This window comes from Nothoprocta perdicaria, unplaced genomic scaffold, assembly GCF_003342845.1.
Source record: "Nothoprocta perdicaria isolate Ctin4 unplaced genomic scaffold, notPer1 scaffold_267, whole genome shotgun sequence".
Lineage (NCBI taxonomy): Eukaryota > Metazoa > Chordata > Aves > Tinamiformes > Tinamidae > Nothoprocta > Nothoprocta perdicaria.
In genome coordinates this window covers 17451-32823 of record NW_020455496.1, presented here as the reverse complement: position 1 = coordinate 32823, position 15373 = coordinate 17451, and the positions used below count along the sequence as shown (strand labels likewise).

General features: G+C 34.1%; 1 protein-coding gene across 2 annotated transcripts in view; it reads left to right on the top strand.

The window, feature by feature from the left end:
* The window catches only part of GPM6A (glycoprotein M6A), a 102412-nt gene extending 88086 nt beyond the window's left edge, over nucleotides 1-14326 (top strand). For both annotated transcript variants that reach the window (XM_026040798.1, XM_026040799.1), the window contains exons 4-7: nucleotides 5844-5997; nucleotides 7746-7822; nucleotides 9842-9907; nucleotides 12233-14326. In XM_026040798.1, the coding sequence (XP_025896583.1) occupies nucleotides 5844-5997; nucleotides 7746-7822; nucleotides 9842-9907; nucleotides 12233-12385 (450 nt within the window). In that variant the 3' untranslated portion in view covers nucleotides 12386-14326. The remainder of the gene's footprint in view (nucleotides 1-5843; nucleotides 5998-7745; nucleotides 7823-9841; nucleotides 9908-12232) is intronic.
* Nucleotides 14327-15373: the final 1047 nt, after the last annotated feature.

Genomic DNA, 15373 nt, shown 5'->3' with positions numbered 1-15373 from the left:
ATTTCTACCCACCTTTCCTTTTAATAGCATTAAATACTACTGAGGTATATCTTTGTTTTGAATGCAATCTTGGATTACTTTTAATTTCAGTCTAGATATTAAAAAGTTATTAGTATTTAGCTGTCTTTCATTCATGATTTTAATTTCCTAAGAAAAATGTAATTCTCGATATATGGAATGACTATTCAAATATCATTTATTTATTAGTAAGACCTTTTATTTTCTACACTATATGCAAGCAGTGTTACGATAGCAAATAGTCAAGCTTATTTTCATTCTAAGAGGTTTTATTGTTTTATTTTTTTTCCCTTTATCTTTAACAATTTTTTCATTTTAGGTGCTAAAATCATTTTCTCTAGAGTTTTCAGTATTGTCATATTGGCATACCTTCTGCCACATATAATCCATCTTAGATGTCTCCAAAAAAATTGATTGACTCTACTAATAATTATTTATTCACTGATGATCTGTTTTTAGGCAAAATACTAATTGTGCTTTTGTTTTGTTTTCTAAGGATATTCATGATTTTCCTTTTGTATTTATTTTTGTTTTTTAAAAAATAGTACTAAGAATCATATTTTTATTGTTTTTTTTTTATGCTGCTTTTTTTATATTGCAGTAATATCATCCTAGCCATTTGCTGAGAAATATACTTTCATCTTTCATCCTAACTTTACATGTGTGTAAGAAAACTTAACAGGGGAATGAAAAATAAACAAAAACAACATCAACAAACTTCATCGCTAGACAAACATTAGTTCCATGCCTTAATCTGTAGAAAAAAAATTCTGAATTAAGTTTTAAGTTTACATATGAATCTATACGTGACAGGAGCAGAGTTAGGTGCAGGCTCAGCTGGCTTTCACATGCAGAACAGATGCCCCATTTCTGAATGCTGGAAATGCAGATCTCTTTTCTGAAAATGAATTCCCATATATGGATATTCTGGTGACACAACGCTGACCTAACAGCCAGAGAGATGGCATGTGTTCATGTCCCCATACATGCTAAGTAGGAAGTACCTAAAATAGTCGCAGCCACTGGCAGGGGAAAGGAGGAAGGCAAAATTCATATGGCAGTCGGAGCTTTTAAATTGAAGGGTTCAAAATCATGAAACATCATCATAAATGACCCAGATGCCAGTGGACATAGGAATTTCAGATTGAGTGTACCATGACCCAGATGTGGATATCCAATACAAGGCACTTTGCTAGGGTTATCAAGTTTCATGCCTACACTACTGGAGGAGTAACAGAGAGAAAAGAAGGTTAGGGATACTCTCAGATGCACTGATTTTTTACAAGCAATTGCCCTATTTTTGGTAAAGAGAAAGAGAATAGACTTTACATCCTTTAAGTTAGGTGCTATGGCCAATTGCTTAGGTTTGGGTAGTATGCATCCTTCCTGGACACTCTCTTTGGACTTTAGGTGAACACCATTTAAGCAGTCCTGCAGTTAGTAAGGAAAATAAAATAAAACACATTAATGGTTTTGTAATTTTTCTGAAAGCTGTTTTAGCTCTGAATGCAACAGTGGTGTTGGGATTTCTTTATAGGCCTGGATTCTGTGTAACTTGTGCTTGTTCTTGAAAGGGACAGGACAAACCTTGCAAAATTTCAGGACTCAGTGAGGATTAGTAAATTAGTAAATTTTCATCTTTATTCAATTACTTTTCCAAACCACAGAGTTTACAGCCATATGGTTTCTGAAGAAGAAAGTAGAATGCCAGTGACTACTTTGGATTTCTGTGCTTTCTAGATTTGGTGGAAATCTTTTGCAGTGAGCTAAAATAGAAGTTTTTGTTACATATTTCTGCTGCATATTTTTGTACACAGCCCTTCTGTTGGCTGCAAGGTTGGTGTTTCCTTTGCTAAAGGAGTGTGCCAGGCAGTGCAATGTGCCTTGCCAGCCACCCCTCCCATTCTTTTGTGCTTACTCTTCCCCAACAAGCATTTTAGGATTCGCAATAAACTGGCCAAAACCTTTTTGTTTCAGATTATACTGTGAATCTTTTGTATCAAGGACAGCATTTTTCTTTTGTAAGTAAGCTCAATCAATAAGCAATTTTTCTGAGCAAAATATTCTGTGAAATTAAGCTATTTCCAAAGTATGTTTGACTGAGAATTATTACACTTTCTTCCTGCACTTTACCTTTCTATTATCTGAATTGGTCAAGCCGATAGCTTTATTTTCTCCAGCGTCAGATAGTCCTTCTCCATTTTACCAGTAAAATACTTCACCAGATGATCACAGTTTTTCCTTGCTGTGCCTTTTTGTTCTCACCTAGCTGCCCTATTGTTTTTTACTACATCTAGACATTTTTCTCTGTTTTATAGTGCTTTAAGCCTACAAATGTCAGTGGTATTATCATAAATCATATTTTAATGATAAAAGCCATGTGTTGTTTAACCCTTTAAGCCCCATTATTCTAACTTTTTTTTTTTGGTTCTCCCACTTAGAGTTAATATCCACCAATGTGAACCAAATATTGCCTGGTAGATTCTGTGATTCTGTAGAAAAATTTATGTCACTTCTCATACTTTTGCAAAGCAACCAGAATACAGCTGATAAGATTAGTTTTTTATCAGGAGCTACTCTTAGCAGTGAAAATATATCCTGTATGACTCATTGTTGGGGGAACAGTGAGAACTGGTCTGCTTAGTTATTGAACTTATTTGAGGGGAAGAAAGGCTGAGAGAATGGTTCTGAGAGAAATGACACAAAAGTAGAAATCTGCTCACATTAACAAGATCCAAGCAGATAGAGGTGAAATTGTCTAGTCAACTGCAATGCTACTTTTAATTTTGTGAAAATAAGTCATTGTGTATGTTTTTCACATTCCAATTATATGTCTGGGTCAACACCACAACTATGAATGTTGCAACTGATGATTGAATTTTGTAACTGATTTTTGTAAGTGATGAATGAACCTACATCCAAATGAAAGGTTAAAGAGAATTTAGTTTGGGATTTAGGGGGTTGGTCTCTAGCAGTGAACCATGAACTACTTAGAGAAATTCATTTTTACAACCAGCCCAATACTTAGTATACTAAAGACAAACTGTGGTGCCTTTTTAAGATGCTGTTCTGGTATTTCACACATCGTTTCTTTCTCATGTCGCACAGCAGAATGCCACTTCAAAGAAGAACAATCCCTTTAACCTGGAGGAGATTGAGTTCTGAATTTAATTCCCCACAGTGAACAGGTTGTTTAAGTGTTTCTGGCATGGCCTCTAGAGCAAAGAGCGAAGATCATAGCAGTGAAAATTTTCTAAAAAAAAAAAAAAAAAAAAAGTCCTTCATTTGTCATCTTCAAATGGAAGATATTCACGATTCCATTCCATTATAACAAGACATTATAAATGCACACTTCCTGTTGCTTAGAAATGAAAAAGTTTTTGTGCAAGGATAAGATTTTCTCTTAGTTACCTGTAGCAGAAATGTATATTGCCTAGATCACACAGATTGATACAGTGATACCAGGAATAGGAGCTTCCAGAGATAGTTTTAACGTTAAATTTTGCATAATAGCTAATCCTGCATGAAAACAGGGAAATTTCTCTATTTTCTTTTTTTTTTGTTGTTTTTTTTTTGTTTTCTTGGTATTGTGACATGAATTGGAGCATATCATTCATCATGTTAGTTAAAAGTGGCTGAAAGAGGCAAGATAAACTTCCTTTAAAATTATTTCCAATCTTTTTTAACATTTTTTTAAATAAATGAACATTTGATTCTCTTTTTCTGAGATACTAGACCAAATAGATTCCCGTTTTTAAAATAAGATCCCTTTTATAAATGAGCAGGCTGTTCCTTCAGGAGAATTAGGGAGTTCTTGTGACTCCCAATAGCCATCATATGACAGTATGCTCCTGCTCTTATTTTATGCCCCAGGCAGATTTTGTAGAGGCTAATGAGCTCTGTTTTTTCCTCCTTGCTATAACAGCATTTTGTCTTGCATCAGTACAGAATCCTAAGCATGCTTCCTGTCCCTATTACAGATCCAAAAATCCTCAAATATTTGACAGAAATTATAATTCTCATTTTAAGACTAAACTTTTGCTTTTTGGGGGTAATCTTAAATTAGAGAGTAGGAAGATTTCTGAATCTGTGTGGAATATAATCGGAAAGACATTCAAATTCTCCAATATAGTTAAAATAAAGTTCCGTCTGTTAAATTATTATATATGCGCTACACTGAGTAACATGTCAAGTTTATCAAGTATAAAAATAAATAGGATCATGTAAGAAAAAGTATTTAATTGTATTGATCTTTTTCTATGGAACAGATGCAATCGACTTTCCATTATGTAAAGCAATGGACAAACACAAATCTACAACAGCTTTCAAGACTGTACATTTGTTATTGATGCAGTAATTTGATGGAGAAGTTGGAAAGGAAACTGACATTTCTGTGTATGACTCCACTTTTTAAAATCTTTACATGTAAATTAGATGCATTATTTTCTCTTTCAATCGAACCTTAATGTTAGAGACAAATTAAAATGGCCCTTAATTTACAAATTGGCAGGTTAGGCTGAAGTGTTGAGCAGTACATGAACAGAATGTTAGAAAGAAGAAACTACAAGTGTTGAAATGAATACTTCTGTTCTTTGTTCTACTTTGTCTCTTAATTTCTTGCATCCTTCTGACAATTATTTTTGGTGCTATAAATTATCCATCTTTTTATCCTTTTTTATTTTTTTCTTTTCATCTTATTACTGCTGAAGGGCTTATATACCTGGGACAATCAGGAAAATTAATCTGAATTGAATTTTAGAATAGATTAATTAAGCTATATTTTATTTAATATTCTTTAGAAGTGAATTAAGTGAAATCAGATTAAGCTCTAGTGTTTGAGAATGTCCATCTTCAAAGTAATGTTACTACCTTACCTAAAATGCAAATGTTTTTGTTTTTTGGACTTGTTTTCCTGAGGAACTCCTTATAGACAGGCCCTAATAACTTTCTCTAGCCTCTAACTATTGTCTCAGGTTGGCAACAGTGTGGTAATGGACTGTGCTAACATATTTACAGAAGATGTGTGTGCCAGCATAACTACCAGCCTTGATGGCAAATGCAGTTCAGTGCTTCCAACTAGTAGACTGCTATACTATTGAGGCTTATGATAAAAAAGGAAGAGTATATCCTTTGGAGAACTTGTGTTGCAAAGCATATAATTTAATGCATTTCTTATTAACATGAGAAAACTCTCTAGTTTATTCTGAATGCTATTTTTTGTGTATTTTGACCCAGATACCTATTTTGTTCCCCATATGAAAAAAACGGTAAATATATTTTTTCATTGATTCAAAATGAACTTGGCAATGCAGTTGTATGCTTGACAAGGATAAGGGTTCTGCCTTATTAAGAACCAGATTCTAGAAGCAAAGAAAGTGCATAGTAAGCAAAGAAAGTGCATAGTATTTCATTCTGTTTTTTTTTGTCATCGTGTTTGATAGTGGAAGAAACAACCATAGTGACCATTTATCTTAACTATTGACATTGAAGGAGAGAGGGAGGAACACACTTCACAAAGCAGGAATCTCTCTAGTGCAGGTGTGGTGCTTTCCATCAACAGAACAGAAATGGCAAGTTAGCTTGCTGTCTTGGAAGGACAATTCCAGGAACATCATGCTAGTGCTGTCACTTATGCTGGCCAGACCATGAATTGGTTATCAAACCAAAGATATTTATATATATATATATAGACAAGAACAAAAAAAGAAAAGACATACCCAATCAGAAATGATTTTTCTTTGCTTCTATATAGTTCCATTTTAGTAATGGAATATCAGCTTGGTTTTGACTTACAGCTAGTTTTGTTTTTCCTTTTTTTGTTGCAGTTTATTATGCTGACATACATCTTCATGTTGGCCTGGCTCGGTGTTACAGCTTTCACTTCTCTGCCTGTTTACATGTACTTCAATCTGTGGACCATTTGCCGAAATGCCACCTTAGTGGATGGAGCTAATCTCTGCTTGGATCTTCGCCAGTATGGTATGTAAACAAAGCACACTAAGATGCAAGATTTCAAAGAATGTCCCTTTGCTTTCAAATATCTAAGATGAACTGTTTTAGTGTTTCTGAAACAGTTCTCAACACAAAAAAAAAAAAAAAAAAGAGCTTTTTTTTTCATCATTTAACCCGGTAGTCATGGCACTGAAGAGGATATTAGGGATTTGCTTCCAATGAATTTCACAAAGAAAATTGAAGCAAAATTGTCAGTCTTCCCAGAGTACTGAAATTTGGGCTACAGACTTCTATTTTGTCTTTTCTTTCACTGCTGAAACTTGTACAAAATGCTCAATTAGTCACTGATCTACAGAATCTTGTGGGTAGCACATTGATTTAGAAACGTGAAATTGTAGATTATCATCTATCCCTGCAGAGTCTAAATATTAATGCATATTGAATACAATATTTATCTACTTATATTATTTGTAGATTGAGGATAGTATAAATACTAATACTGAAAGAAGGAGACATGTGGAGCTACAGGCTCAACCATGAAATTTGGAATACAAGGAGGATAAACACAAACGTGTGTTTGTGAGGAATGGAAAATATGGAGAAAAGGGGAGCTGGAATCTTTAAAAGTCTGAGATATGTTGGCAATGACAATTCAATTCTTTTCTATCAGAAGACTGTTTTGAGTCTAGATGTTCTAGACAGTGGTGATTCCTCAGCTCACTGAGCCTTTGGTATCCATGTTGTTACTAGGCAGCTTTTGAGTCCAATTGTCTTGTTTCCTCGGCCTAAGATAAAATTGCTATGTATTATCAATATATTATATTAAGATATAAAAAGCTGTGTATTGCTTTGGAATGAAGCAGTTCATTTCATATTGAATATTTCATTTCATCTTAAACAAAATATTTCATTTTATTGTTTTAATGAAGGGGAAAGAAGGGATTTTTTCTTCAGTATTGCACATGGAAAAAGAGTCTTCATTCTTCTCTTTATGAGATTTTGATTTCCTAATATTTATGCCTTTTTATTACTTTTATTTAAAATGTGTTTTTATATATTATTAGTTATTATATAATATATATTTATATTATATATAAAGTGCTTATATATATTATTCTACGCTTATATTTATCTCCCCCTAAACAGTCCAGTCCACTGTAAAAAATGCTGGTTCCTAATAGGAACAAATGCATTATTTTTGGTAACTCAGTTATAGTTGCTTTCTTCAAGCTAGTTTTGATTTAGGAATCTAGTAGGATTTTGTATCTATCTGATCATCACCTAAAACAAGCAATATAGCAATTTCAATATCAATAGTTCTTGTTGATAGAAACTGTTATCATAGCAAACCATGATATTTGGATAATGCGTTTGTAACAGCTTAAAGAAGTTTTGTACCAGATCAATAGCTGTGAACACAATATATGGCAAATTCCTCAACAAGAGCATGAAGAACATTTGTTAATAAACAAAAAAAGTAAATACAAACACAGATTGCAAGTTATTTCCTTGTAGTTATTTTCTTGCAAGTTATTTTCTAGTGATCAAAATCTAGAATGAGGATATTTTTAAAATAGTCAAGAAAATATTACCTGCGTATTTCCTACCACAGTTTTTGCTAAATAAGTAATATGTAAGTTTTGGACACCTTGAATAGGGGTCACTAATTTTGTTGTAAAGTGCTGCTTGGCGGCTGGCTGGCCTGGCTCATATGAATTAAGTTGCTACATAGTGGGAGTACTAAATACTGTGCATATTTATTTATTTTGTTGCAGGCATTGTAACTATTGGAGAGGAAAAGAAAATTTGCACCATGTCAGAAAATTTCTTCAAGATGTGTGACTCTAATGAGGTGAGAAAATGTGATAATATTTTTGCGAAACCATAACATACATTATTATAGAAAGTAACTGATCTGTATGCTTTCTTCTTTCTTTTAATGTCTAATCTTACTTCAAATGATGGAATGAAATTCCCGTGGAAAATACATCATCATGTACTTTTTCTACTCTTTTACTCTTTAGTTTCTAAATACGCCTTCGTTTCAATTTTTTAAAGAATCCACTAAGACAGATATATTTTTACTGGAATGTTTTTTGAGGGCTAATGCACCTACTGCAAAACAAAATTGACAGTATATGGAATCATAGTTTGAAGATATGGTTACTGATTACTGTTATGACTGGTTTAGAAGTTTAGAAGTGGATTTGACCACTTTTTTTTTGTTATTGTTGTCATTGATCTTGTTTTGCTTGTTTGTTTGTTTTAATGATGTGCAAATAGGACAATGCTCTAGTATATTTTTCTCTTTCCTTTTCCCTTAGAAAAAACGACCTATTTCGGTGCCGCTGAGCTTTTAGGTTTTTGCTTAAATGAACAGAGGGAAAGATAGGAGAAAATTATTTCTATTTGAAAGAGACTGTTGTGCTAGCTCCATATTAAAGAAGACAGTAAAATAATCTAGAAAGACAGCACCCACTGGGCTTTAGTTAGTTGACATTATTCACCAGCTCAAGATCTTTGAGATAGCAATATCCACCCTTAACTGGCACCATTGATATAGGGATGGGCTTCTAATCAGTAATTAGCAAATGGCAATTAGCACAACTTATCTTGGGGGAGACAAAAAAAAAAAAAAAGAAAAAAAAAAGTAAAATACTATAGTGTTACAGCACCCTGTGCGTACAAGGACTTCTCAGTCTTGCAAGAAGATGAAAATGTTAGTGATTCCACACTCTGAATGTAGAGGGGACTCCTGATCCCCGTTCAGTTAATCACTGCTAAACTCTGTCTTCATACTCTTAGGAATGGAGTACCTGACTGTGCTACAGTCATCCTGATAAGGGGGTCCTTCCCGTATTTTCAGGCTTATTTTCAGGCTAGTTTGACCTATTATCAGGTAGGTGCTTTGCAAGTGTATCAGTTTTTTAGTGAGTTGGGTATTTCTTTCCAAATGTTAGCTAAGCAGGACTGCCCTGCATCTACAAGACTTCCTCCTTCCCTTTGTTGTGGGGAAAGCGCCCAAGTGACCCCATCCCTTTTCTGCCATCCCTCACCTTGGCAGAGCTCTAGCAGAACTCAAGCATTTCGGTTTTGTTTTTTAACTCTTTCCTCACCCATTAGAGACTAAAATCTTGATCCCTCTGAAGTCAGTGGGTGTTTTGCTCTCTTTTTGCTGGTTCTTACCCTACCTAAATAAATCTTTTTAGGCTGAAGTTACATAATCTGCCTTTTATACCAAAACCACTTAAGAAAATGGAACCCTTACTGTGCAGCCAGTCCTCAGTCAGGGGCTGCTATGTAAAACAGCTCTAAAATGAAAAACTACTGTAAGGCTCTGGTTCGGGTGATAAGGAGGAAAGAGGTATCTAACTTGGCTTATTTCAATGACCAAGTGTGTATTGTAGCACTATGAACAAGCTTATTGGCAAAATTGAGAGTGCAGCGAATTAATATGTGAGTATGGGAACCAACAGCTGATGGAGGAACAGAGTTTCCTTAGGCTGCCTCTGAAGAAAGCCCTACATCCACTCATTTGCTGGTCTAGTTAAATGATATTGTAACTGTAGAAGAAAAACATCTATAGTGTCTTAGTTTTAAATGATTATTTTTCAATTATTATTATTTTTAATTACTTTTAACTATAATTTTAAGGATTACTGTGCTTTGTTCTTGGTATAAGTACTATCACAGGACAGGTACATGCACAGTGCTATGTGGTGGCACTGATCTTCCAGAAAAAAAAATTAGCATTGCATTTGTAGAAGAGTGGCACTAAGATAGTTACTTGTGCTGTGCTGTTCATCCCTTTCATTCAGTTCCCATTTACCATTACTGCCATGTAAGTCCCTTTCTCTGTTGCCCTTTGCAGCTGAACATGACGTTCCACTTGTTCATCGTGGCGCTTGCTGGAGCTGGAGCAGCAGTCATTGCTATGGTAAGCTGCCCTGCACCTTGCTGGGACCTATGTCCTCTTGAACCACATTTACACTCCAATTCCTACTTAGCATCAGTCATTTAAGTTTGCGCACTATCAGTGCTCTTATCAAAATATAATTCTGTAATATAATACTATCCCTTGATTTTTTTTAATATATTCAAGAATTCCTCTCAAAGTAGAATGTTCTGATTGTGTTTTTAAATATAGAATTCCTTCAAGTAACTGCAAAGACATTTTATCACTCCCTTGCTGGGTTCAGATAAGTGTCTTCTGGAAGCCTCAAATTCATAGTAATAATTGTTTATGGTCCCTGCCTTTTCTGGTAGTCGCAGGCTTACCATGCTGCTGTGTTAGGAACAGACTCTTTTTGTAAATTCTATGCATACATATAAATGTGTTGTTTTCAGGACTAATTTTTGACATATTATCTAAGGAAGATTCCTTTGAATATGATGACATTTTGCCAACAAGAATGTTTCAGGGAGATTGCGTGGGGGTTGTCACTCAGTTTTTCTGACTTTTGAGAGTAGGGGCTCTGTACCATAGAGGACTTCTATGGTCCATTCACTGGAGTAAGAATGAAAAATGACTATTGCTTGGTACTGAGGTACTTTATTGCTATGTAATAAAAATGGTAATATAAAAAATATATAAATATAAGTGATGGTGATTACTATGATTATTGCTACTAATACTTATTTGAAATGGAGCTATGTTTTTTGATAGCAGTGCTGAATCCTGGGGCCATAAGTTTTTTCATCTCCTTCAAACTATATTTATTAGAATGGAGAATCAAGGAATATTCAGTGAAGCTAGTACCCTTTTCATATTAGAGTTTTTGTGCTCACCTCCAGTTTTTGCAATACCTCACAACATTCTGCCACAGAGCTCAATTAAAATTACATATTCTAATGTAATTCTTATTTCAAGTTGACACATAGTATATATAAATATATATAATAGTAGAATACCAAGTGATACTAATAATTCAGTTAGTTCCCTCTGGAATTTTCCAAAAATTGACTCTGAATGTGTAGTGACCATGTAGTAATTTTTGTGTAAATACATTATTATTAGTAGCATTATATATTCTAGAGAAGATTATTTGTGCAGTGCAGTATTGTTTTGAAGTATATTCACATATAATGATAAGCTGATCATATTTTTATTTGTTCAGATAGGCATTCTGCATTTCAGAGAAGATTTCTGAAAGCTCTCTTTCCTACATCTAGATCTCAAAAAAGTAGAAGGTAGTAGGAATCAGCAGAGGGCCAGGATGCAAAACTTGCAGAAGCCATCTCAGAGGGCTAGATACCAACTTCCGAGGCTAGATACCATCCCGAGGCGAACTGTGGAAGCTGCCCCGGCTTAGTGTGAATGAGCCTTGACGTGGCCCCGCAAGCTTTGGGCTGATCAGGTCATGGAAGTGTGAAATGCAATTAGACAGCCGCTTAGAGATGATCTCCTTAGTGTGACTATGTTAGCCACAAACCTGGTGCTAAATTAAAAAAAAAAAAAAAAAAAGTGGCAGAACTGTGGATATTTTCAGTCTGCTCTGAATAAAGCTTCAAATATTTACTGTTCTTATTTGTATGAAGAAAGGACTTACAGGGTTGGACATGGTAAGATTTTATTCTCAAATTATTGAGTCTCCAATTACATAGGATTGTATGTGAGATTATATTCATTATGCAAGTGAAAGTCACTATTTTCAGGAAACTCAGCCTACTTGGTAAATATGCATTCCAGAAGAGTTTTCAGTACCTGCCAGAGCTTTGGTTCTGTACCTTTTTCAGTTTGGCATATGAGGAAAAATGGGAGCATAAAGGCGGTCAGAGTGTGGCCAATGCACCTTCAGAGTGTTTTGTAATTGTTCTGTATTTTTGGGTGATGATTCCAGTGATATCACTATATTTTTATAATGATTAAAGACTAATGCACATATTTGTGTATTGCACACGCTTTTTGCTGTCAGAATGTAAAAGGTGAGGGGCTATGATACCAAGCTGATGTGTTGATTTATGATTATCTTTTATTTTTTCAATCGTCATTGCCATCAACTTCTGGTCAGTGTAGCAACAACAACTTTGAGTTGAGTAACCTAGGATTAGTGAAACTCAAGCTTGAAATTTGCATATATTTACATACATGATTTATCTACATAAACTTGCATACATTTATTTCTGTACTACTGGCTGACTTAAAAGTGCTTAATACCTTCTGGTGAAATTCAAAAATCTATAATTTTGACTTTGAATGTCCTGCATTGCCACTCGCTGTGTTGCTTTCTAACCCCGTGTCACTGTGTCACCTCTCTTGCAGGTTCACTATCTCATGGTCTTGTCTGCTAACTGGGCCTATGTGAAAGACGCTTGCAGAATGCAAAAATATGAGGATATTAAGTCAAAGGAGGAACAAGAGCTTCATGATATTCATTCTACTCGCTCTAAAGAGCGGCTCAATGCGTATACATAAGGGAAACCTTGTCTTACTTTCTAACATTTGAATGCTTTCTTGTTTAACTAAAGGCCATCCAACCATTTCAAAAAACAATTGAAAGTGCTTCTCACAAAAGATAGTTTAGGTGACTTACATGTCATCAATGTACAATTCTTGGTTGTCTAGCACTTGTTTCTTAATTAGTTCTTTGTGTGACCATTCTCTACCACAAAGCTCCTAAATAGCCTTTCCTGAATCCTTTTAAACTAATTAGTTCTGCTAGATCAAGGATACTAAACTATTGTCAAATACAAAAATGTGTTTGATTTTTTTAATCACTTTGTATGTGTTATGCATAACACCTTTTGCATTGTTTCTTATATGTTTTTGAAAAAATAGCTTTTTATACTTTTTGGTTTTAAATTCAATACTACTTTAACTACAGGTATACTTCAAAGGGACCATTGTACATGATGTACAATATATATAGAAAATAATCTGATGAATTTCCTTTATATTTGGAAATATTGCCAGATGGACCCTGCTCAACTTGAATGAAGGGCCTAGGAACATTATAAGCAATCAAAGGTGCAATTTCTAAATTTGTAATAGTGGGTAAAAAGAAAAAAAAATGAAAAAAAAAGAAAAATGAAAAAAGAATAAAAAAAGAAAAAAGTGCTTCTTATCTTTGTTAACATTGTATTATTCTTGATGTTTTTAAAGACTATTCTCTTGTTTCAATTTCCATGGGTGATGATTCCTGTTTGTATTGTGAGCATGCAGACCGTGGTGCTAACAATGCATGGCCACTTGCCTTTTGAAGGAAATCAATTCCACGGTTACCTGTTAAAGAGTTATGGTATATAGACAATTGTTAATTAAGTGATATAGTTAACCATAGTTTTTTACAGAATGATCTCTCTCTAATTCAATGATAGTTATGCTAAATTGGAACTGTTCATATGATGATGTGAGAAATTGCTGCTTAGCTACATTTATGAAAGTAATATATCAAAAATACAGTGACTGTAGGAGTCAGGAGTGTTTTTACCTGCTTTAAAAATTTAAATGGATTGCACCTGTCTGAGCTGTACAAGATATATTAAAACAGACTTCCATAAATGTTATAGCTTGGCTTCTAGTTTTCCTACACATACTGTTTTACCTATGTTAACGTAAGGTGAAAGACCACTACAGATCTTATCATTTGAAAGTGTAGTAATATATTTGAGCCTTTATTTTGGTAGGAATATGTTATCAGAAATGTAGGTCATTTTAATTTGAAAGAATTACCTGTATCAAAAACAAAACAAAAAACCCTATTAAAAATATTATTGGACCAAATTTCTTTTTTTCTTTTTTTTTTTTTTTGCCTATTTCTAATGCTACAAGAATGCTGTAAAAGTGTCTTTTAAAGTGATGTAGCCTGACAAGACATTTTTGTCAGTGTTAAAAATTTTAGCTAGTTTTGTGCACTTATTGGATCATTGTGAATTCTCTCTCAGTGTAAGTGCATTTCTAATGAAACTTCTGAGTAAAATTCTTCTTTGTACTATTACTAGTCATGCATCATCAGTAATTTTTAACAATTCTTGTAGTAAGTAGAGGGTAATACTATAGTTATTTGTGGCATGATAATGCATTAAATAGTTTTGATTTTTTTTCCTTTTTGCTTGTTTTTTATTTTTTTTGATTGTGTTTTTGTTTTTCCTTTGTTTTTCTTTTTTTAAGCAAAGAAAAAAACAAAAAAAAAAAACCTTAGGCTGTCCTATGGGGTCAACAGTTTTCTGATATGTGCAGTACCAGTATTACAGTTCTGCAAAAGTATTAGGAACCTCTTTTGGATTCTATATTGTAATGTTTCAGTTTTGTGTCTTAAAACGTTTGTGCTGATTTTTAAAACTATGTCTTTTAAACTCATGTAATGATGTTTAATGCTTTTGGCTCTTCTCTGGTATTAGAGTTTGTATTTTCACAAAGAATGCTTTGTAGCAGGCATTACAATTAATCTGTTTTGTACATAAATGTGCCAACAGCTTGATGGTGGCGTTTTTGAAATGTAGAACAAAGTGCTTGCAAAAATGTAATAAACACACTGGTGTACTTTGTGTACTTATTAACTACTTGTGTGGTGTCTCCTTTTCTTTTCCTACACAGAAGAATCTTTACAAGCACAAATGGAAGAAACCTGTGCCTGTATCCTTGGTATTGTGGGAGTGTTCTCACTACTATGCATTTCTGTGTAAAGCTCATGTTTAGATGTCCCAGGAGACAGTTTCTTTAGCAGATATTTGGAAACCAAAAGTAAAATTATAGAATATAATCTGGAGGTGTTACATCAATTATCGAATATGTCTTTTCCAAATCTGTGATAAAAAAAAAATCATTGCAAACAATATCTTAAAAAGAAAAAAAAAGTAGAAGTCTTATCTACTACTGAGTAATTCATGACTGAATTCCTTCTGGCCTGTCTCTCTCAAATCACACCTAAGTAAAGAAATTCTGCCTCAGTTGTGGATAGTTCATTGCTCTAAAGTTACGGTCACTTCTCATTTGCAGATTACTTCAAGTGCATATCTTAAAATCAACATATAATAGCAGAAGTTACATATTGGAAGAATAAGGGAGTAAAATACACTCTGCGGCATAATTTCATAGTTCAGGAAGAGCAAAGCAGGATATATTTTTAACCAGTTGGATATGAGAATGACTATGAAAGACTGACAGCACCACCATGTCATTTGGGACGACTTAACCAAAGCCGCTCAGGCATCAGTTTGGTGCAGGTTGTTATAGCAGATAATGCTTTGAGACCATTGTGGTAGCAATAGGTTGAGACCAGTCTGTAATGGTGTCAGTTAATACCATACACTGCAAGAAAGGTAATTAAAATACACAGCTCTAGTGTGTGTGTTTTTTCCCCATTTGACTGGCTTTTGCTTGGCTCTTATTGTGTTGTGATGAGAACAGGTGCCCTAATGGCCCACTTCCTCTACTCCAACCTCTTTTTTTTTTTTTTTTTTT